Below are 22,820 nucleotides of genomic sequence, written 5' to 3'. Positions count from 1 at the left end.
TTGAAATCCATGTGTCACTTTCTCATAATCCATATTTTCTGCAAAATTTTTGAACACCCTTCATGTAGTGTATGAAATGAGAAAATGGTGGAGATGTGCTCCTGTGAGCTCATAGTTGAGGAACACAAATACGATTCTATTGGGAAACAAACAATTCTGTCCCATCGTGGAAATTGATCTGCATAATTTGTGTAGAGGAGGATCACCTACTTGTCTGTTTTCTTCAAGTTCCAATCCTCTGGCCCATGATGATGGCCATGTGTTTCTCTCAGAATGTCATGGGGAAACTAAGGGAAAGAGAAGGTTTGCTGAATTGTATCTACATTTTGCCTTGTTTCTTTCTCCCAGTGCAGTGTCACCTGTGGACAGGGATATCAGCTCAGAGCAGTGAAATGCATCATTGGGACTTACATGTCAGTGGTAGATGACAATGACTGCAATGCAGCAACAAGACCAACTGATAGCCAGGTGAGTGGTCTCGTCTAACTCATTTACTGGCTTTGGGCACTAAGATGCCAAAACTTCCCAGCAGTTCAGACAATTGAAATCCTCTCATGGGTGAGTATGCACGTAGAGCATCCAGCTGGTTAACTGAATTGTCCAGATTTGCCTGTTTGTGACATTTAGAATCTAATATTTTGATGTACCAGTTTTATTCTTCCCCAGTTAATTGAAGTATATGTAAGTTTGATTCTGACTCTTAACTAGATACAATTCTTAGTTTGATCTTGTTTTCTTGAACACAGATTATTTTAGTCATTGCAATGTAGAGTTCAGTAACTAGCATATGTTTGGGTCACATATATGGTAAAGCTAGCTTGGACCTATTGACTAAAGCCAATTGGTAAATTTCCCAGCAACTGTGCAAGCTACTTGTTAAATATAGCAATATTGAATGTGTGTACAGGTATACATACATTGCTTCCAGATACCTGAATGTAATAACTGGAATTAGAAACCTGTAGCTGAATTGATGATATTAAAAACAAACCTGATAAATGCTCAAAACTGATCACTTCTTCATTCGTTGCTGCATATTGCTCTTGAGGTTGTTTACCTGTGTGCATCTACACAGTGGATGGACAAGTGTTACATAACGATTGCAAATGAGCATCTCTTCCCGGTTGTGTTTCATTGACATCACGTTGATAGCTTAAAATTGGTCATAGTAGGAGTATGTATACCACAGAAATTGCCAAGTACTGCAATTAATGGATTCATTTATTATTTTGTTGATGGGTTGAAGTTGGCAAAGTGATAGGGAAAAATGTTAATGTAGATTCAAGGTAAAAGAATCTTGTGTCTCTGGCTCTTACATTGTGACTAATAGGAACAATATTATTATCTAGCTATCTCATTGTGAGGGTGTGAGGCCAGTAAAATGAGGAGATACTCTTTCAGTTCTTGAAATTATCATCTGATTCTTCAAAGAAATCTTTCAAGATATTGGTCTAGGAATGATATTCTGACAAACATCTTCATTTCACTATCATTGTACTCTTTAAACATAAATAAAATATCAGGTCACATCCATAGTTGAATTATATCTATTGAGCAGTTAAATGATAGCTTGAAAAGGGGTTCAAAAATTCAGGGGCTGGCATTGTGACATGGCCAGTAAAAACCACAGCCTGCAATGCCAGCATCCCATATGGGTACCAGTTCATGTCCCAGATGCTTCACTTCAGATCCAGCTCCCTGCTAATGGCCTGGGAAAAGCAGTGAAAGATGGCCCAAGTATTTGGGTCCCTGCCACCCATGTGAAAGATCAGGTAGAAGCTACTGGCTCCTGGCTTCAGCTTAGCTCAGCACTGACTATTGTAGCTACTTGGGGAGTGAATGATCTGATGCAAGATCTCTCTGTCTCTTCTTCTCTCTATATGACTCTTTCAAATAAATAAAAAAATCTTTTTTTTAAAAAAGATTATATTTTAAAAATTCAAAAAATTAATGAGAAGCAATTGGTTGTTTGGAATTTAAAATAGTTGCATATTTTGTTGTTACTCATAAACTGCTGCATATCCTTTATGTCATTAAAATTTATAGTAAATAAGCAGTTAGTACATAGATACCTGAATGTAATATACATATGTACACTCATAGCTACACAGACACAGGCACACATGCTTTGTTTTTTGACAGAGCTGGTTGATAATCATTCATTCACACGTTATTCTATCTGGGCTCTGATTTTGACATCATTTATGTCAAAAGAATCTGTGAACAGGGGACTTGGGTTTGCATATCAGCTTTGCTAATGGCTGAAGTTGGGATTCGCCCCCCGTCTACATGGACAATTCAGGCTCAGAATGAGGCCTCGTATGGTCAGTGTACTGCCTCATTCTGCTGGATTTCGACATGTGTTGTTGATAGGAAAGTCTATTACTATAGTGATATTGCTTGTGTTGTCACAGAACAGTTAACCAAAGACTTGTGACTTCCATCATCTTAGTTTTTATTATTTTGTCAAAATGTTGCAAACCATATAGTGTGATACCTGCCTCAGAAATGTTGGCTATGACATCTGAAACAACTCTGGAGTGAAGATTAAGCAACTCCCTTAGAGATGCAAACTACAATTTTCTCGAGGTATTCTGTAATAGCCATTTGACTGAAGAACAGTCAAATTACAAAGCATGTGGCATGTAGATAATATAATGTCTTCACTTGGTGAAAAATCCCCTGTGGCATTCTTTGAACGGTGGGCAGGAGAGTGGGCAGGATCTTGGGGCAAGTAGCAGAATTTCATGTTCCATAGTGTGAGGCCCATAAGGCAGGAATGCATCAGTGGGGGCACCAAGCCTTGGTACTTGTGCACTGTGCCAGGCACACCTTAGGCATATAATGGATATGGATTAAATGAAAGCATAATTGTTCAACATCGAGTCTGCATAACTCAGACTGTATCCAGATTTGCAGAAGCTGAAGAAGTTGAGGCTGAGGGATGTCACGTGGCTTGCCCAGACTCACACAGAACTCTGAGACTTTCTTGCCCTTACATTTTTATACACCATGAAGACTAAAATATGCATTGCCGTGAACATCACCAGAACTTTGTTTCCTTCTCTCACATGTAGGACTGTGAATTACCATCTTGTCACCCTCCTCCAGCTGTCCCGGAAACAAGGAGAAGCTCACACAGTGTACCAAGAACCCAGTGGCGATTTGGGTCTTGGACTCCAGTAAGAAACAGAGTGGGGGCAGTGAGGAGGGAGGGCAGGAGGGGAGGCATTCTCTGACATGACTGTAGGAAGTTGGCTCCTGTTCCAGCGAACAGCCATTTCACAGAACACATCTGCACTGTTTTTCTCCAACCCCCAGTGCTCAGCCACTTGTGGAAAAGGTACCCGGATGAGATACGTCAGTTGCCGAGACGAGGATGGCTCCGTGGCTGATGAAAGTGCCTGTGCTACCCTGCCTAGACCAGTGGCCAAGGAGGAATGTTCTGTGACACCCTGTGGGCAGTGGAAGGCTTTGGACTGGAGTTCTGTAAGCGTGTGAATTCGTTGGAAGGGGGAGGGTCAGGGAAAGAGTGAAGGGGGATGAAGGGTAGGCATCCCACGTCATGAGTACTATTTCAGAGTTGTGTTTACTTTGTGATTTGAATTATCCTGCTCCATAAATGTGCGATTGATCAAGAATGCAAGAAACCTTACTCAAGTGTGTGAGAAATAGGTATTGGCACATCAATAAATGTCATGATTGCATATGACTCTGAGAGGTCCAGTAAAACAGACCTGTGTGAAAACCCGGCCTTTCACAGTTACTGCTTGGCACGACCTTGAGCAATCTGATGAAAGTCCTTGAGCCTCAGTTTCCTCCACACTTAAAAGACCAAACACAATACCTACTTAATAGGGTTATTGGGACAATTCTTTGAGGTTATACATGTTAAATGCTTAGCAAAAAGTAGATACTCAATAGAGAGATAACCTCACTTTCATTTCTTGAGCATCCATCCATCAATCCATCCTTCTCTCAGAGCCATCTATCTGTCTACTCACCAGATTTAGGAAAACTTACTATAGGAAGAGCAGTGAACAATGATTAATAAAACGCCTGCCTTTGTGGAAATTATTTCAATGGAGGATCCAGTCAGTGAACAAATAAAGAAATATGAAATACAGCAGCAGGTGCCGATAAGTACTAGCAAGAAGTCAAGCTGGATAATGACGTAGATACAGATGGGACACACTTTTAGATAGGGCAGTCAAAATGATCTGACAATGATCATGACCAGTGTGAAGCAAGGGGGTGAGCCGCATGGGTATCTGTGTGGTACAGCAAACGATAGGTGGGGTAGAAAGTCACTAAGAGGGGAGGGTTGCTAATGTATTCAAGGAACATCCATGAGGCTAGCATAACTGGAGTATAGCAAGAGGAAAATAAGTCAGAGAAATGCATAATAAAAGGCATAGTGGGTCAGAGTAAGGATTTTGAATATTCTCAGTGAACAGGGAAGCCACTGGATGAAGCAACAGGGTTTGACTGTGTTGTAAAGAGTTCTGTAGACTCCTGATACGTAGTCAACAGACTCAGGTAGCAATGTCAAGATTGTAAGCAGGAGCTCAGCTGCAAGGCCGTTGCCAGAGTTCTGGCGAGAGAAGATGAGGTCTTGGACCAAGAGGTGACAGTGGGGGTGGTGACAGGTGTCTGCATTGGGGATGTATTCTGAATTCTGAACTAACAGGCTTTCTCAGTGAAATGGGTGTGGGGTGGGAAGGAAGGAGTGGAGGCAAATGTGATTCCAAGATGAGGAGCCTGAGCAGTGGGGAAGATAGGAGGCCTCATACTGAAGTGCACATTCAAGAATTGATGACTGACTGCCACATGACCAACCCTTTCTCTTTCTGAACCTTCAACGTAGTGCTCGGTGACGTGCGGGCAAGGTAGGGCAACCCGGCAAGTGGTGTGTGTCAACTACAATGACCACGTGATCGATCAGAGCGAGTGTGACCAGGATTACATCCCAGAGACCGACCAGGACTGCTCCATGTCACCGTGCCCTCAACGGACCCCACACGGTGGCTTACCCCAGCACCCTTTCCAAAATGAGAATTACCGTCCCCGGAGCCCGGGCCCCAGCCGCACCCACGTGCTTGGTGGAAACCAGTGGAGAACTGGCCCCTGGGGAGCAGTGAGTATCCCCTGAAGCCTTGCCCTGGTTTGCTTGCTTGCTTTTATTTGACTTGAGGTGGGGTTTTTTGGGAAAAAAAAAAAAAACAAACTAGAAGCTCCTTTGGATCATTGTTTCCCCTCAAGGGGTTGGTGATGTGCATTGTCACGTGGGGAACCATCTTTCGTGAGTTACCATGGCTCCTACACAGCGGCTCTAGGGTGACACTGCCTGCAGGGACCTGTAGGCTACCTTGGTGGGGTGGAATAGGGCGTGGCACTGCTGGATGATGGGATCAGGTAGCTACCATGGGAGCTGTTGTGATGGTCGCAGCTAGAGGCCAACAGTAGCTCAATCCCATAGAGGGAGTTCAGAGGACAGAGAAGTGTTGCTGAAAGGGAAGTCTTACCTTTGGTGCTGTTTTTGACAAGTGCAGTCACAAAGAGGCGGTGTAGTAGTCACTCATTGTCCTGGATGAGGGGGGAAACGGTTGGGTGGCTGAGCTGGGTGCTGTAGGGAGTTGGTTATCAGAGCTGGTAGGCTCTGCAGGAGGATGCTTCAGTTTGGTGCATGGACTCACACTTGCAAATTGGGGGGCCTTACGTCCCCAGTCCCCTTGGAGCCTTGGTTCCCTTATGTGCAGAATGAGGACAGCAATAATAGTTCCTGCTTTCTCGGGTTGTAGTAAGAATTCTTAGAGATGATACAGAGAAAGCCCTTTGCCCGCCCCAGAGTGAGAACATCAACAGATGTCAACAGCTGCTTCCCTTATGATCCTCAGCATGAGCCTGCAAAGCAGCAATGCCTGGAAAAACATTGACTATCAAAAGAAAACATACGCTTTTAGATATTTAAAACATTTTTGTACTAAAAATTCAGGGTGCAGACCATCAGACGTGTTTAATGGAACAGCAGGAGGTACCCTGGGTAGGTGTGTGGTTCCAAGGGGTCTTCTTTTTAATTGCTTGCTATTAATTTCTTTCCAGGATTGCTAATTGTGTTTAATTATTTCTGGACTACAAATAATTAGAAGGAAGAAGTCTATTTCCCACGTGGCTATGGGCCGGTCACTCGGGTGTCCTTTGCTCTAAGTGGTGATTAGCTACGGAGCATCTGCACGTGCAGTAAGCATTAGCTGTGTGCAGACCGGCAGCCAGGTCACTCAGCTCCTGCACCATTGCCTTCCCCTGTCTTGCTTCTCACTTTAAGCTCGGGGTTAGAAGAGATTTTCATTCTGAGAAATTAAATGGTGAGCAGGGTCGGTCATTACCGAGCATCTTTTTTTTTTTTTGTGGCTGAAAAATATCCAAAACTCACAGGTATGATTTCAGGGACAGCACTAGAAATTTTCTTTCAAAATATTTTAATGCTACCATTTTTTAGGACTGCATTTGGGGATGATGCATTCCTTTAAGACCGAATGGGTCTGCCCTTGGGCCGAGTTCCCAATTAGAGAGGATTAGATAAGCTTGCTGCCACAGTGGGCAATGCCATTGTTTGCCTCTGTGTGCCTGTTTTGTGTTTGGAAATTTTTTCCCCTAAGTTAAGTGAGGCTGAAGCTGGACAATGTGAGGTTTTTCAGCCCTAAGTTGACCTGTCTGACCTTCTCCCAAGAGTGTGAGGTGTGCCCTGGAATGCGCGCCTTTGCATCGTACAGTACACGAGCTGCACCTGACAACTGCACGGGACGCAAGTGTGAGCCCTTTAAGGAGCTTATCTTCTTTTTTTAAAAGATTTATTTATTTGTTTGAAAGGCAGAGTTTCAGAGAGGCAGAGAAAGAGAGAGAGAGACAGAGAGAGAGAGAGAGAGATCATCCGTCCACTGGTTCACTCCCCAGTGGCTGCAACAGCTGGTGCAGGACTGATCTGAAGCCAGGAGCCTGGAGCTTGTTTCAGGCCTCTTATGTGGATGCAGAGGACCCAAGCACTTGGGCCATCTTCTTCTGCTTTCCCATGCACATTACCAAGGAGCTGGATCAGAAGTGGAGTAGCCATGTCTCAAACTGACACCCATATAAGATGCCAGCACTGCAGGCGGTGGCTTTACCCGCTATGCCACAGCTGCAGCCCCAGGGACTTTATCTTTTAATGGGGGCAGTAAAGCCAGTGGATGACACAATAAAGGAATGATATGAGGCTACACTATCACGGGGGAAAACTCAGGGGCTAAAGTATATACTACAAGTTTATTTATTCATCAGGCAGAGTTACAGGGAGCAAGGGAGAGACACAGGAGAGGTCTTCCATCCACTGATTCACTCCCCAAATGGTATCAACAGCTGGAGCTTGGCCGGGCTGAAGCCAGGAGCTTCTTCCGGATCTCCCACTTGGGTACAGGGCCCAAGCACTTGGGCCATCTTCCACTGCTTTCTCGTGTGCATCAACAGGGAACTGGATCAGAAGTGGAGCAAATGGGACGCAGAGCAGCACCCATATAGGATGCCAGCATCACAGGCAGCAGCCTTACCCACAACACTGACCCCTGCAGATTTATGTCCAATATACAAGGCTCTCTCTAGTATTTTATCTTCAAACAAAGCTAAATAATATAATGGTTCTTTGTGTGTGCGTGTGTGTGTGTGTGTATCTATGAAGCTTTTATTTAAAAGTACAAGGTACAGATTTTCAGGTTTTTTTTTTTTTTTTTTTTTTTTTTTTTTTTTTTTGACAGGCAGAGTGGACAGTGAGAGAGAGAGACAGAGAGAAAGGTCTTCCTTTTGCCGTTGGTTCACCCTCCAATGGCCGCCGCGGCCGGCGCACTGCAGCCGGCGCACCGCGCTGATCCGATGGCAGGAGCCAGGTGCTTCTCCTGGTCTCCCATGGGGTGCAGGGCCCAAGTACTTGGGCCATCCTCCACTGCACTCCCTGGCCACAGCAGAGAGCTGGCCTGGAAGAGGGGCAACTGGGACAGAATCCAGCTCCCCGACTGGGACTAGAACCCAGTGTGCCGGCGCCGCTAGGCGGAGGATTAGCCTATTGAGCTGTGGTGCCGGCCCAGATTTTCAGGTTTAAAGTAGACCAGAACCCTCAGAGAACAGAGGTAGAATTTTTATAAGTTGAAAAAGACCCCAATGCTTTCTCAGGCATAACTAATGAATCTATTACCCTGGTTTACATGTTTAAATGCAAATCCAGTATAAAAAGTGAAAGTATAGATAATGGTTAGGGTTCATGAAAAGAAAAATTTTTGAGAGACTTGGACAGGCAGAGACACACACACACATACAGAGAGAGACAGAGAGTGGGAAAAAGAAGCTAAGAAATGGAGAAACATAGTCATTCAGAAACAGAATTCTCATCTACTGGTACATTCCCCAAAACCCAAAAGCTTCTAATGGTTAGGATTAGGTCATACCAAAGCTAGAGATTGAGAACTCTGTCCATATCTCCCATGAGTGGCAGGAGCCCGGTAACTTCGGCCACCACCACTGTCTACCAGGGTCTGTGTTAGCAGGAGGTTCAAGATTCGAGCTAGAGCTGGGTGTTGAGCCTAAGTACTCCAACATGAGATGTGAGGATCATAGCCTGTGTCTTAATTGCTAGACTGAACACCCACCCCTGGGGTACATATTTAAACCAATAACAATTTGGCCAGCATCAGCTGGGAAATTGAACTATGGTTCAATGCAGAAAACAATGAAATATGTGCATGCCTTGATATGGAAGATGATCAGCAAGAAAGTGTCAGGGCATATTTAGAGATAACAACAGTTGGAACTTGCCTTAGATGAAAAACACAAGTCTGCCTTCAGAACCTGGAACTAAAAACATGCTTGCAAATGCAGTCTCAGGCTTGATAATTCGTGGGAATTACATTGCTTTGAGGACCAGATGGTTATTTATAGGCAAACTGATTTTACAAGTTAAGGGTCAAAGTGAAGGATACTAGCAAACACACAGGGTTTAAAAAGATAAGGAAATTATGGGAAGGAAAAACACTCTAGGTGTAGATAAATAGGAGAGCCATGAGAAGCTCGCGTGGGAAATGAACTGAAATGCAAACATGAAACAAAGCCACCAGGGAGAGAGAAAGAGACTCAGAGAGCAGCTGAAGAGACATTTATCAAGGTGGAATTCAATTAAGTTCATTGGCGAAGTAAAAAGTAAGCAAAACAGATCTTGCTTTCATTAGCTATTGAAGTATAGCCTATTGTAAGGGACACAGGGGACATTTACCTGCTCAGAAAGTGATGGCTAAATGGCATTCCATGATGCTTGCCTGGAATAATTGAATGAGTTCATATGGAAGCTTAATCTCAGCAGCTGACAATTCATTAAGCGTGTAATCTGACATCTGTGTTGGAAAGGAAGTCCCGTGTTGGTTCTAAATAGCACTTGACATCTTGAAAAGGAAACAGTTTCCAAATACGGTGTCCATCCATACCTCTGGATATCTTAGAGCCAGAGAGAAGGTTAAGGAGGCTGGTCCAGGGACTGCTCCAGAAGTCACTAGGACACTGTCTCTCATGAGGCATTTAGCAAGCACCTACTGAGGGCCCAAAGTGTACAAGAAAGAGAAGTTACAGTCTGCCCGCCAGTTGTGTTTGCAAGCTGTGCACATGAAACATTCCTATGGTAGGGAAGATCGCAGGTTCTCCCAATTGCTTTCTGTCCATTGTGAATGACCTGACCACAGTTTCCCTTGCATTTGTCTCAGGCCTTTCAGCCAGCTGCTTTTTGTGCTTGTGATGTGGGGATCAAGGTGCGGATTAACATGTTGGCTGATGTGTTTAGTGTTCCAGTACCTGTGCTGGTGGCTCCCAGCGGCGTGTTGTTGTATGTCAGGATGAAAATGGATACACCGCCAATGACTGCGTGGAGAGAATCAAACCTGATGAGCAAAGAGCCTGTGAATCCGGCCCTTGTCCTCAATGGGCTTATGGCAGCTGGGGAGAGGTAAGGGTGGACCATCCATCTGTATTGCCTTGGGCAAAAAACACTGAAGGATTGTGCTATGAACAAACTCAATTACTGTTCCTAACTTTACTTAAAAGTAGAACTGGTTCTAGTAGAAGCTTATAGATTTAGATTAACTAGGAATGTCAGCCTTAAATCTGGAATATTTTATAAGTGTACTTTCTATGTACCTAAGGGACTGCTTGAATATATAGGAAAGGGGGACTGGCGTCGTGGCTCACTTGGTTAATCCTCTGCCTGTGGCACCAGCATCCCATATGGGCGCCAGGTTCTAGTCCCAGTTGCTCCTCTTCCAGTCCAGCTCTCTGCTGTGGCCCGGGGGGCAGTGGAGGATGGCCCAGGTGCTTGGGCCCCTGCACCCGCATGGGAGACCAGGAAGAAGCACCTGGCTCCTGCCTTCGGATCGGCGCAGCTCCGGCCATCGCAGCCACTTGGGGAATGAACCAACGGAAGGAAGACCTTTCTCTCTGTCTCGCTCTCTCTCACTGTCTGTAAGTCTGCCTGTCAAATAAATAAATAAAATCTTAAAAAAATATATATAGGAAAGGAAAAATAGACAAAAAGGCAGATAAATCCTGGTTTAAGTTGTTAGTTAACTTTTGGTGGTTAAAAAAAAAAAACCGCATGCTTCTAAGATGATTGAAATGATGTGTTAAGTGATCCATGAAAGTCTTGCCATCTTTTTATGGTTTTCAGGTGGTTTGTGATACACCCTCATTCCTCCAGTAATACTATCTCCCAGCATTCCAAATGCTCAAGGACAGCCAGAATGGCTAGGTGTTACTGTTCTCAAGATGATGTGTTTGAGTCGTAGAAGGGAATAATTAGCTATATATTCTCAAGTCATGGAATTCTTCAGGCAGCACCTTTTCAGGGTTGCCTGCTGTGACTGATAAAGGGCAATGGAGCAAATAAATTAGAGCAAATAATAATAATATTATTAATAATAATAATAAATGGAGCAAATAAATTGGAGCAAATAAAACTAGGTCCCATTCCCAGCCCTTGCCCTGATAAGCCTGTGACCTTGGCAAATAACGTAGCTTTGCCAAATGTTTATATGCTCATCTGTGAATGAGGATGTTAATAGCATCAACTTCACAGTGTTCATGACTGTTCTGTGAGGTAGGACATGTCAGATACCTAACACAAAGCCCTCAGCCAACTGCTGTTCTCTTAATGTAATAATAATTAATGTGGAGAATAATTATTATCATTAATGGCACTGTTATTACTCAGTAGGTTGTGGGGCTCCTATTATATGTAGGCTTAGCTATTTTATTGTGTTGTGTTTAATCAACCCAAGAATATAGCTATACTCCTGAGTCAGTAGGCAGCACATACTTAAAGCTATTGAGCTGTTCTGTTTGACTATAAAATTTACCAAATGAAACACAAGAATTAACACTTGGAAGAACCTAGTGCAAAGAAGGGGAATGGACAGCTGAGACCGGGGAGCTCTTCAGTCCCTGTTGCTGGCTGACCACATCAAGTATCCACATCTTGTGGTTTCCTACACGTAACCTAGTAGTCAGTGGCAGTCACTACAGGCTTTCTTGTTGACTTTCATGGACAATTATGTCATTCTGGAGAGCTTTGCTGAAGGAAGGGGGAGTGAGGCTGGGAGACTCATGTACTATGGGTTTCCCAAAAACCTCTTGCAAAGTTCTGTCCCATGGGGGCTTGTGATTAAGCTTCTGTAATTGGCTCCCAGCCAGGAGAGTATGCGCATTTGCCGGGATGCATGCTGTCAGCACCGACACAGTCATTCCAAATACTGTGGGAGATCTGGCTTTGACACAGCGGGAAAAGCGAATGTCAGTGTTCCTGGATCTGAGCACCACAGCGCTGTCCAAGAAATACATCTTGTTCCTGCCTTAGAAGCTTGAATCTAGCCAAAGGTTGGAATGTTATCCGATGTTCCCACCACAATGTTTATTCATCTCAGGGGAAAGGCATATCTATCCTAAGATTGAGAGATAGAGTAGAATATTTTACCATCATAGCAGTCCATGGGCACTGGCATCAGAGAACGACCAGAGGTTGGTGACAGCTTCTTAGAAGTTGCCAGAAAATAAAACGTGCTAAGTCATTATTTCCTTTATTTGGAATTAGGTATTTTTTGCTGATTTTTGTTTGTTTGTTTTATGTACTTCAGAGAACCTTATCTTAATCACTTGCTGATGGGTTGACTTTGATCAAGTTAATTAACTCTTCTTTTAAAAAAAAAAGTTTATTTAAAAGGCAGAGTGATAGATGGATAGATAGATAGGTAGGTAAGTAGGTAGGCAGGTAGGTGGATAGATAGATAGATAGATAATCTTTTATTTCCTGGCTTAGTCCCCAAATGGCCAAACAGCCAGAGTTAGGCCCAATCAAAGCCAGGAGCCAAGAGCTTAATCTCCATCTTCTATGTGGGTAACAGGGACCCAAACACTTGAGCCATCATTTGCTGCTTCCCAAGCACATTACCAGAGAGCTGGATCAGAACTAGAGAAGCTAGGATGTGTACCGGCACTCCAGTATTAAATGCAGGAATCATAAAAGGTGGCAACACCTGCTCCTAATTTAATCATCTTAACCTCAGTTCTCCCATCTACAAAATGGGGCAAAAAAGTATACTCTCCTTTTGATGAGATGAAATCTATAAAAGCAGTTGTTTGGTACAGGTGAGGAGGTAGCACTCAATGTATGGTATCAATGCTATGCACCATTTAGGTAGGAGAGCTTTGTTCAGTTCCCTGTGTTGCTGTTGGTAATTTGAGTTGGTTCTAGCAATCAGAGACTTCTCTGACCCAGTGCTATAACAGAACTTGGCCAAGAAACGTGTCTAATAGGGAGCAGAAGTTTAGCTTTTGCAATTCACATAAAATAACCTCGTTCTCCCTTGCCCTTCTTCCAGTGCACTAAGCTGTGTGGCGGAGGCATGCGAACAAGATTGGTGGTCTGTCAACGGTCCAATGGTGAACGCTTTCCAGATTTGAGCTGTGAAATCCTTGATAAACCTCCTGACCGTGAGCAGTGTAACACACATGCTTGTCCACAAGACGCCGCATGGAGTACTGGCCCTTGGAGCTCGGTACGGCCCTAACTATTCATGTTTGCTACCCAAACTCTCTTCATTCTGAGCTCTTCTGGGGCATTCCTCGGCAGCAGACGGTTGTCTTCTTCACAGGGGCATCCCAGAAGCTGTAGTGTCAGTGGTCTGTCTTCTTCATACGGAGGCACGGTAGAACTGACTTTGTGTGCTCCTGCCAGAGTGACTATACTGACCTTGAGTACCTCATACAGGAGCTGGTGCCAGAAGTAGCATTTCCTAGAGCTACTTACATGTGTGCACCTACACAGCCCTGTGCCACATAGTGGCATCTCAGTCAGCAAGGGGCTGTGTACAGTCAAGGTGTCCCGATCAGGTTCTATTGCCTGGTGACGTCGTAGCTGTTTCAGTTTGTCTAAGCGCACTCTGTGATGGGCACATGATGCCAGAATCACCCAGTGATGCCATGCTCAGCACGTGCACCTGCTGTTAAGCAACACCTGACTGTGTAGTGCTCGAAGCTTACAGCTCAGTAGCAGATCTTTCTAAGCTATGGTAGTTTTGACTTTGCAGAAAAGGTTTCTGCTTATTGAGGCCAGAGTAATTTTTTTCTTTTTGTCAATGACTGTAATTTGCCTCCATGTGATGTGGGTACAACTCTCAACATAATCACCACCAAGTCTATGCCCGCAAAATAGACTGAAATGGCTTTGAAAATGCAAAACACCAACAGTGGGATCTGTGACCCAGTGCCTTTCCGGGTATCTGAAAAGTTCTCAATCGCCCACCCACACAGGATGCCTGCTTGAGACCAGGCTTTGCTTGAGTTCCAGTCTTTTAGCTGAGGTGGCAAGCCAGGTTTGCCCCTGTCAATACTATGCAAACTTCTGGGGCAGCTCCGGGCAGCTCTGGGAGGATCAACTGGGAGAAAACACTACTTCGGCCAGGTTGTGCCGTGGCTAGGGAGCCATTAGCGCTGTTTTATGTAAATAGAGCAAGCATTCCTGTCAATGCCTTGATTGCACAGAAGTTGAGTTTAGTAATATATTAAGTCATCACCAGCAGCCTTTTTCACTCAGTAGGATTCGGAGGAAAAGCCTTAACCCTTCCTGACACAGATTAACCGAAGTGAGATGGTTAATACTGTTGACGCTTCTGAGAGTCAGAGGGTTTCACTCTCTGAGGTTGTATCTTCTGGTTTAACCCTAGCTATACAATCAGTGTATTTTGTATTGAATTGAACTCTAGAAGGATTTAGAGTGTTATCTCAACTGGTACTATTTAGTCAGGCTGTAATGATTTTGCTCAAGAGGTTGAGAAATGCCACTCTGTCTAAATCACTTAGGGGCGTTTTGTCCAGGGTAATAACACCCTTCCCTGTTGAGAAGTTTCAAGAAGGCTATAGATAACCTTAGAATGTCAGGAGCTTCCTCTGATGGTCCCAGCTCCCCAGAGTCACCTACTGCATACTATTGCTCCTGAAAATCTCCTTACTGAGCACATTATAACTTCACCCTATTGGCTCGACCTGTAGCACCACCAATACCAGAGTTGGATTTCACAAGATTTACTAGCTCTCTACAAAGTAATATCTCATTAACGTTGACCAAAAAGCACCTCTTCACCCATCACCCTCATGCATAGATACATGAGGCTCTTCATCACACACTCCTCCAGACTCTAAATCCCATCCATCGTCCCATATTTTTCTCTCTAAGGAAGAATTTACTTGGCAAAATGGGTGAAACCTGGTCTGAGAGAATTGTAGACTGTAGTGCTGGAGATGTGGGTGGTTGTATATAAATTTCTACAGCATTGTCTTCCTTGAGCCTATTTTCAGCACGCCTCAAATTTTTCACACATGATCCCACCCCACAGATTTCCTAAGAGCCCAAATACTTAGATTTTAAATTATGAACTGCTGATTATTTTAACTGCAAACATGAAGTGTTTTTTTTAATGCAGTTAATCTTGGGCATTCAGTTTTCTGAACCACGAAAGAGGAAGAGAAAAAAATTCTAAGCACTGGGTGTGCACAGAAGCAAGGGCATGGATTGTTAAAATATTTTTTTTTTTTTTTTTGCTGCCTATCTGATTTTAATGGGGCTTTTGTAAAGTGATGATTGGTTGAATATATATTTAAATGCCTCTTGAGTCTAAGAGCAAGGCCACTTCTGCAAGGCTTTTAAATCATGATTTTTAAAAAATTAAATCAAAAGCATTTTTTAAAAGACATACATTTGTAGTATGTTACTTTCTCTAAATATACGTGTGAGAGGGCAGTCTCTCAGGTCCTCACTGTAGGATTTTGAAGTTAATGGTAGGTTTATTTCTGTGGATGCTATGCTATAATAACTTAGCAATTGTCAGTCTACGCATACCTCAGTGAATTGTGTTAAGAGCCATAAAGCCAGGTCCAAGGTGCTTCATCATTGTAACTGACAGTGAAATTAACAACAATAAAAAGTATATTTGAGGTGCTAACATGTTGCTTTCAACAGAAAGCAAATTAGACTTGTTAGAGACCAGAGGTAGCAGTTAGTCCCTGGGCAAGGGGCTTTGCCTCCCCCAAGTCCTCCCACACAGTAGATATTGCACGGTCAAGGGCAGCTGCTACTGTGTGCCAGAGCTTTCTCCAAGGTCACACTGAAGACAGCCTGCTTCACTTGTCAGTCAAAAGCAGTATTCACAAAAGAAATCCCAGAGCATAGTTAATATGGCTTTCAGAGTCTCTAAAATGAAGCTTCTATGAATTAGGGTTCAAGTACATTTTAGGCACACCGTTGGTTCCAGCTCAAGTCATCGCAGATTTCAGAATTGTGATCTGAAAAATATCCTCCAATAATTCAGCCTTTTCTGTCCTTTTTTAAAAAGGTGTCCTTGCACGCTTTCGTGGTAATGTTTTGCTGTTGTTTGAAATGAGGTTCTTCAGCTTCTGTGCCTTTCAGTTGAGTCCTGCAGCCAGTCCCAAGAGCACGCTGAGTGATGCATTGTCCGTGTCCCAGGACTAGAGGGATAAATGGGAAGTGAGCTCTATACTGTCAAACTGCAGCAGGAAGTAGCCTAAAACTGCAGAGTTTTCTAGAGTAAGCTAATTCATCTACAATCTCACTAATGTAAAGCAGTCTGCTAGGTGATGCTGTCTACCTGGGAAGGTTCTAGAGCATTCCTTCGTACGTTGCTTTGTGTATTTGCTGGCTGATGAACATGAAGACGGTGGTTCTTAGGAGAAATTGCTTGTTTGGGTTTTTTCCTAACAAACCTAAAAGTGTTCTCTGAGCCTTGCTCTAGGTGCTTTGGAATAATGTTCCTCCACCCGAATAATGAGAATTTATGAGCTCATGAAGCAACTGTGCTTTTGTTTCTGCCTGACCAACTTATGAATTTGTGTCTACCTCATTTTCATATTAAAGTTTGCAGCTTCGGTAGGTAGGAATTAAAAATGTCAGACATCAGTATTTTATAACCTCGCCGCATCTATCTCTAGAAAACAATAAAGATTGTAAATATCACCACCATGTTTTCTGAACACAGTGTTAAGCAGCCACGCTTAGGGTTTTCTGAATATTTTGAGCAGTACAGATGTCTATGTTTATATAATAAAGCATATTTATTTTTCCATGTTATTTAATTTTATATACAATGTTGCAAAATCAGTGTTTATCAGCAGACTGTAAAGGCAAGTAGGCTATGTGAATTAGAAATGAATGTATGTGTTCTTTTGCTTTTAAAAAGATACACTTTAGTTTTGTAAACTCCCTCCAGCATGTCCAGCCCCTCCCTCAAACCTCAGTAGCTGAGTGTCAAGCTTTGTGTAATTGGATCCTCTGAAGTCTGTATGTTAAAGGGATATTTTAAAATATTGCTGAATTGGAAAAAAATGCTTAGTTACATAAACAAAAACATTTGAGGCTTAACATTTTGTTGGGTGTTTTTTTCCCTTTCTAATGCTATTGTTCTGATTCACTGAGTCTCAACTATGGAATATGAATGCTGCCTGTGTTGACTCTGTAGATAATGATAAAACATAGCCAGAGAACAAAGGAGGTGATTAGAAGAAGCAGTTCTGAACACATGCAAGCAGCTAGGTACAGAAAGCAGCAAACCTAATGTGCATAAATTTGATCGTGCCTTCATCTTTGTGTTCAGCTAACTGTAAAAGGCTTACAACATTTGTCAATTTTGTTATTTGTTCACCTGCAGTACATTTCAGAAAGCATTTCTTCTGAAGGAAAAATAAACATTATTACAAAAAAAAAAAAAAAAACTTGGAACTTACAAGACAGGCTACCCTTTTCCAAAAAAATTAAAATGACCCCAGAAATCCACTGACACCTTACTCCTCTACGGAGCTTCCCTTTGATGCCATGGTTTGTTACGGTACTTATGGGTTAAACAACCAAATTAAAGAGGTCCCTACATGAGTTTTTTTCAAAAGGTGTGAAATGATACAGCTTCTTCAAAGCAAATGGTGATCTCATAGCTAACTTTTACTGCGTGTTTACTGTGTCCTAAGGCACACTAAGCAAAGACATGCACATCACATGAACCCTGCTGCTGCCTGTTGGGGGGAGGGGTGCTGTCAGGCACTTGATTTGAGCATTGACTTCAGTGATGCGACTTCAGTGTCAGTATCCTGACTACGTTAATCCTATTGTCATAGACACAACCCATGTTCAGAGTGAACTTTTAGGCTCTCGTTTATATTCAATAAAGGATATGCATGCCTAAAACTCAAACTTCATTGAGCCTTAGCATTATTTACTTAATTTTGACGTTTGACTCCAACAACAGAGAATCCAAATGAATACTGCTATTGGTAACCTCCCATAACCACCTGTTAATGCAAACTTCACACAACTATGTAGAGAATGGCAAAAAGTCTTTCTGTTTCCTTTTAAAGATAAAAATTTTATGCAAATAAGGGAGATGATAACAAGATTTTGACTAAAAGGAATTTCACATTAAATGCATAGGATTTTTTTTATATGTTATTTCTATGAAAATGAAAGCACATCTTAAGCATATTCCTAGCACTTTTTAAAAAGAAATAAGAGGCATACTCTTTGGATTCTATAAGTATAGAATATGAATAATAAGCTTTTTATTTTTAACCAAGATGCTGTTATGACATATGAATTACAGAGTTCACCTGAGTTTGGTGTAGATTAAGATTATATTATAAATTACACATCTGCAGTGTGTCACAGCAATCAAAACACTCATTTGCATCTATTTTGTTGGAGACAAAACCTAGCAGGCTTTCATGGTTTTTGTGGTGTTGACAGTGACTTTGTGTCTTCTGGCAGCTGTTTTTTGTGGTTAGCCTGGTAGCTTTCTGTTTTTGTGGATTTATGTAGTAGGGAGGAGCAGAAGGAGGAGGGGGCTCCTGGGCTTTGAGGAGGAGAGTAGGTCCTCTCCCTTGTTCCTGTCATGGAGTTGCCCTTCTGGAAGTGAAAGAGAGAAACTTTGGAATGTGGAGTGGGAGGTAGAGGTTGAGTCCAAGCATAAATGGCTGTGAGGGAATCCTGGAGGTCAGTAAAGGGGCTTAAGGAAGACTGGTTTTATAGAGGGGACGGGAAGGCAGGAGTGGAAAACTCCGCGTTCTTCCTTTCAAGCCAAAAGTCGTCGTGTTCCAGCAAATACTGGTTGATGCCTACTGTGGGCCGTGCGTTGTTCTGGATGAGATGCATTCGGCAATGAACAAATCACAGCTATTGGTTTTAACAGAGAAAGAAGGTAGTATGCAGTGAAGAAAACTAAATCCTTGATACCATCTTTTTTTCCTGGCAGCCTCACCGCCACCATAAAAACAAAAATAAAAATTGCTATTAGTTTATATAGTTTCTTGGTTGCTGAAGGTGTCTGTTTAATAAATGTAAATCAGCAGTCCTATCTTTGTTGGTTTTTTTCTTAATTTTTGTTATTTGAGAGGCAGGGAGAAAGAGACAGACAAATCCCATCTGCTGGTTTACTCCTCAAATGCCCACAATGGGCAGGCGTGGGTCAGGCCAAGGTCAGGAGCCAGGAACTCAATCCACATCTCTCCCCCGTGGGTGGTTGGGACCCAATTACTTGAGCCATCCTTGCTGACTCTCAGGGTGAGCATTAGCAGGAAGCTGGAGTCAGAGTCTGGAGCTAGAATTTGAACGCAGGCTCTTCAAAATGGGATGGAAGTGTCTTAACCACAGGTCAAATGTCTGCCCCACCTTGAAGTGTGCTATTGTCCAGTCGTTTGCAGTGATTCGGAACCACGTGCAAGTTCAGTGGCTTGAGGGCCTGGCTCAGGGGAGGACCTGACTGTGTGCCTTGTCCTTGCAGAGGGCCTCAGCCTCCCCTGAGTGTGAGAGTGTGTGGTCTGGCTGTGGTCTGAGGATTCACTTCCCCCGTGTGATTTAATGTATACCAATAAAAAGATAAAGACTGTGTGGATCACCATGCCTGCGTCTTTGTTTGTTATTTCCGCTGAAGTGGCATCATCATCGTGGAAGGTTTTCATGACCACAACGTCGTCTTCTACAAATCTGTAAAATAGAAAATTGGCAGCTAAAAAGAGTGTGTCAGGGGTAGTATGGAAGGTAACCCATACAGGCTGAACACTTCAACCCATTGTTCTCAAAATGTTCCTCTTTCTCTTATTACAAAGAGAATCTCCTTGGCCAACACAGTCCAGTAGCCTTTTCACTGGTTGCAACTTTCTTACTGCATTCCAATATGGAAGCCACTAACCTGTCTGTGGCTATTATTGAGCCCTTGCAATGTGGTTAAGCGACAAGGAATGTCCATTTTAAAATTGTACATAATTTTAGTTACTCTGAATTTAAGTGGCTACCTATAGTTGGTGGCTACCAATATGGGCAGGGCAACCTCAGGCAATAGGGGCATCTTTAGCAATTAATAATACGCTAGTCAGTAAACAAAAGAACATAAATTAAGGAGAAGAATTCTCCGAGAGCATGTAAGGGGCCCCTGCCTAGGGTGCCCTTGCATCCAGTGATTGGCGTTCTCTTGGCTTTCTGGTGTATGTGCAGGGAGAATTGCAGTGGGTGTTGCCTAACAGCTGGGCATTGGAATAAACAGGACAGTGAAAAGAGAGGCTAGCAGAACCAGCTGTCTTGAGAGTTGTGACTTCAGGGCTCCGTTGTGAAAGCAGCTGTTAAAACAAACTCTCCTCTTGTGCATCTCAGAGTTCAAGTTCATCGTGGCAGAAAGTTCGGTTAAGGAGAAAGCGTGTTTACGTGTTCAGTGGGTTGAAGGGCAGGGCTTGACCGTGCTTAAGGGGAGAAGGCCAAAGTGGAAAACCCCAGGTACCTCCTTGCAGAAGCTGGGGCTCTGAAAGATCACTTCCTCCTCAAAGGGAAAGTTTCAGGGAAGCAGCATTTCCTGTTGGGGAAGCCCAGTAGGTGAAGGTTGAGCACATGGATCCTGCCTGGTCTCTGTGTCCAGATACAGCAGGAGAAGCAGAGCAGGAGAAGCAACGTGTCCAGCTTCACTGCTCACTGTCCTTGTTTAACTTCACAAACCTCCGCCTCCACAGTGTTAGGGAAACCTTTATGGGTGCATTCACATTGAAACCACATTGAATCTTTTTCCCTCTCTTTAGGGCCACATCCTATATTATACCATATAAATTATACTGTCACCCAGCAGGTGGTCTGTTTTGCAGAACCATGTATTAATCTATTATGCTCATTCTCAGGTTGTCTATGCACTAGTATGAGAAATAATTCCTATGCCACTTTGGAAATGACTCAGAAAGCGAGCGAATCCATAGCCTCCTTAATGCACAAGAGCTGATTCTCCCCCTCTCCATTAATTTTGCAGTGTGTTTCTGCCCATAATTAGAGAAAGGTTTTTTTTTACTATTATTATTGTAACAATCACCTTTTGAAACACTGACTTTGTGTCAGGAGCTATGCTCAGAAATTCACCCACATCATCTAATGTATCTTCTCTACTTGATGAAATCAGCACCATTAGAGAAGTTAACCAGTTTATCTCAGATCCCATTGCTAGGAAGTGACTCAATCAGGATTTGAACCCAAAATTGTCTGATTTTCAGGCAACTGATTGTATCCAAAGCATAATCCCCTCATATCAGTGTTTAGTTGGTGAAACAGAGAAATGCCACTTCTGTGGAGACAGGATGTCTACAATTTAAGACTTTTGTTGTTGGTGTTGGCATTTTTAGATGAATTTGAGAAAGACTGCATCCAGTATTTATGAAACACACATTGGGTGGTATTTCCAACATTTTAGCACACACAGAGAAACAGAATAGCTTGAGTTAATAACTCTACATGTTTTATTTGCTTGTAGGTACCTAGACAGTTACGATGGTAGACCAGGTTGTATTGGAACCAATTAGGGGATTTTGCAGATGTTTGTGTTGAGGTTTGCTGTAGAGAGCTGCTGTCACAGGACAAGGGAATTGTGGGAGGTGATGAAATTAAAATTGTATTAAAGATGGTCCTACACTAGTAACTCATGTGTTTAAATAAAACACATTTTTGGCCTGAGAGATCTTCCAAACTATTTCTCTAAAACTCAGCCACAGGAGTTAGAACTCTTGTTGCAACATGGGAAGTCTTGTTTGTCCCCACTTGGTCAACCACTTTGAATTCTGTCCTTACATTCTCTCCTTTCTTTTCCTCTCATCCCCCAATTATTGCTCTACTCGTTAGTCTATGTGGTAGCGGAAAGATCACACATGATTATGGTTTGGAAGGGCAACTATGAGGAGCCTTCAAAATATTCATGGGAAAACCTGTCTTGTGAAAAAACTGTGCACGCCTTTGAATTGTTTCAGCACCAAAAATCAACTTTTCTTTTAATTCTATTTTCCCACAAGCTCTTTGAAAGACCCTTACCTAACAGGGGGAAAGAATACATAAGTTTGCTTCCTTTTTCTTAGCTAAGACTAAGAAATGTAGACAGAATCATCACGTTTCAAGTGAAAAACTTGTATTGAAAATCATTTCTTGGCCGGCACCGCAGCTCAGCAGGCTAATCCTCCGCCTAGCGGCACCAGCACACCGGGTTCTAGTCCCGGTCGGGGCACCGGATTCTGTCCTGGTTGCCCCTCTTCAAGGCCAGCTCTCTGTTGTGGCCAGGGAGTGCAGTGGAGGATGGCCCAAGTACTTGGGCCCTGCACCCCATGGGAGACCAGAAGAAGCACCTGGCTCCTGGCTTTGGATCAGCGCGGTGCACTGGCCGCAGCGCGCCAGCTGCGGCGGCCATTGGAAGGTGAACCTCCGGCAAAGGAAGACCTTTCTTTTTGTCTCTCTCTCTCACTGTCCACTCTGCCTGTCAAAAAAAAGAAAGAAAGAAAATCATTTCTTAGTTACTTCAAGCCTTAGTTTCCTTCCAGCTGATGAGACAGGCAGTGCAAGCTTGGTGCCTTACTCAAAGTATGCATGCCGTAAACTGTGTTGCAGGGAATGAATGGGTGAGCCCAGCTGCTCAGGAGATGAACTCCTTATTCTAGTGGCCCAGAAATAGGGAAATGGAAAGTGAGCAGATAGGGGGAACTGTGAAAAGCAAAGACTCAGGCTGGCTTGGTCGTGGTGTGTCAGCAGTGGTATCCTGACTTGGAGAGCTGTAGGGTGTTTACGGAAGAGACAGTTCTTGATTTGGGGAAAGTCAAGTTTTGAAGATGATGGTACGTCACATCTGTAAATTGCTCTCCTGTTGTTGAGGACAAGACAAAATAATGATGGCATGTATAGAGATGGGGAGAGCAAAGGTGGT

The 22,820-nt window shown here is 43.2% G+C and overlaps 1 protein-coding gene across 2 annotated transcripts in view; it reads left to right on the top strand.

Annotated features, from left to right (window-relative positions):
• Window positions 1–22,820, top strand: part of ADAMTS9 (ADAM metallopeptidase with thrombospondin type 1 motif 9) — a 181,552-nt gene that overhangs the window by 89,227 nt on the left and 69,505 nt on the right. For both annotated transcript variants that reach the window (XM_062201207.1, XM_062201206.1), the window contains 6 exons: window positions 349–468; window positions 3,078–3,182; window positions 3,322–3,489; window positions 4,868–5,137; window positions 9,851–10,012; window positions 12,936–13,112. In XM_062201207.1, coding sequence (XP_062057191.1) covers window positions 349–468; window positions 3,078–3,182; window positions 3,322–3,489; window positions 4,868–5,137; window positions 9,851–10,012; window positions 12,936–13,112 — 1,002 coding nt within the window. The remainder of the gene's footprint in view (window positions 1–348; window positions 469–3,077; window positions 3,183–3,321; window positions 3,490–4,867; window positions 5,138–9,850; window positions 10,013–12,935; window positions 13,113–22,820) is intronic.

This window comes from Lepus europaeus, chromosome 9, assembly GCF_033115175.1.
Source record: "Lepus europaeus isolate LE1 chromosome 9, mLepTim1.pri, whole genome shotgun sequence".
In the NCBI taxonomy this organism is placed as follows: Eukaryota; Metazoa; Chordata; class Mammalia; order Lagomorpha; family Leporidae; genus Lepus; species Lepus europaeus.
This window is presented reverse-complemented; position numbering and strand designations above follow the sequence as displayed.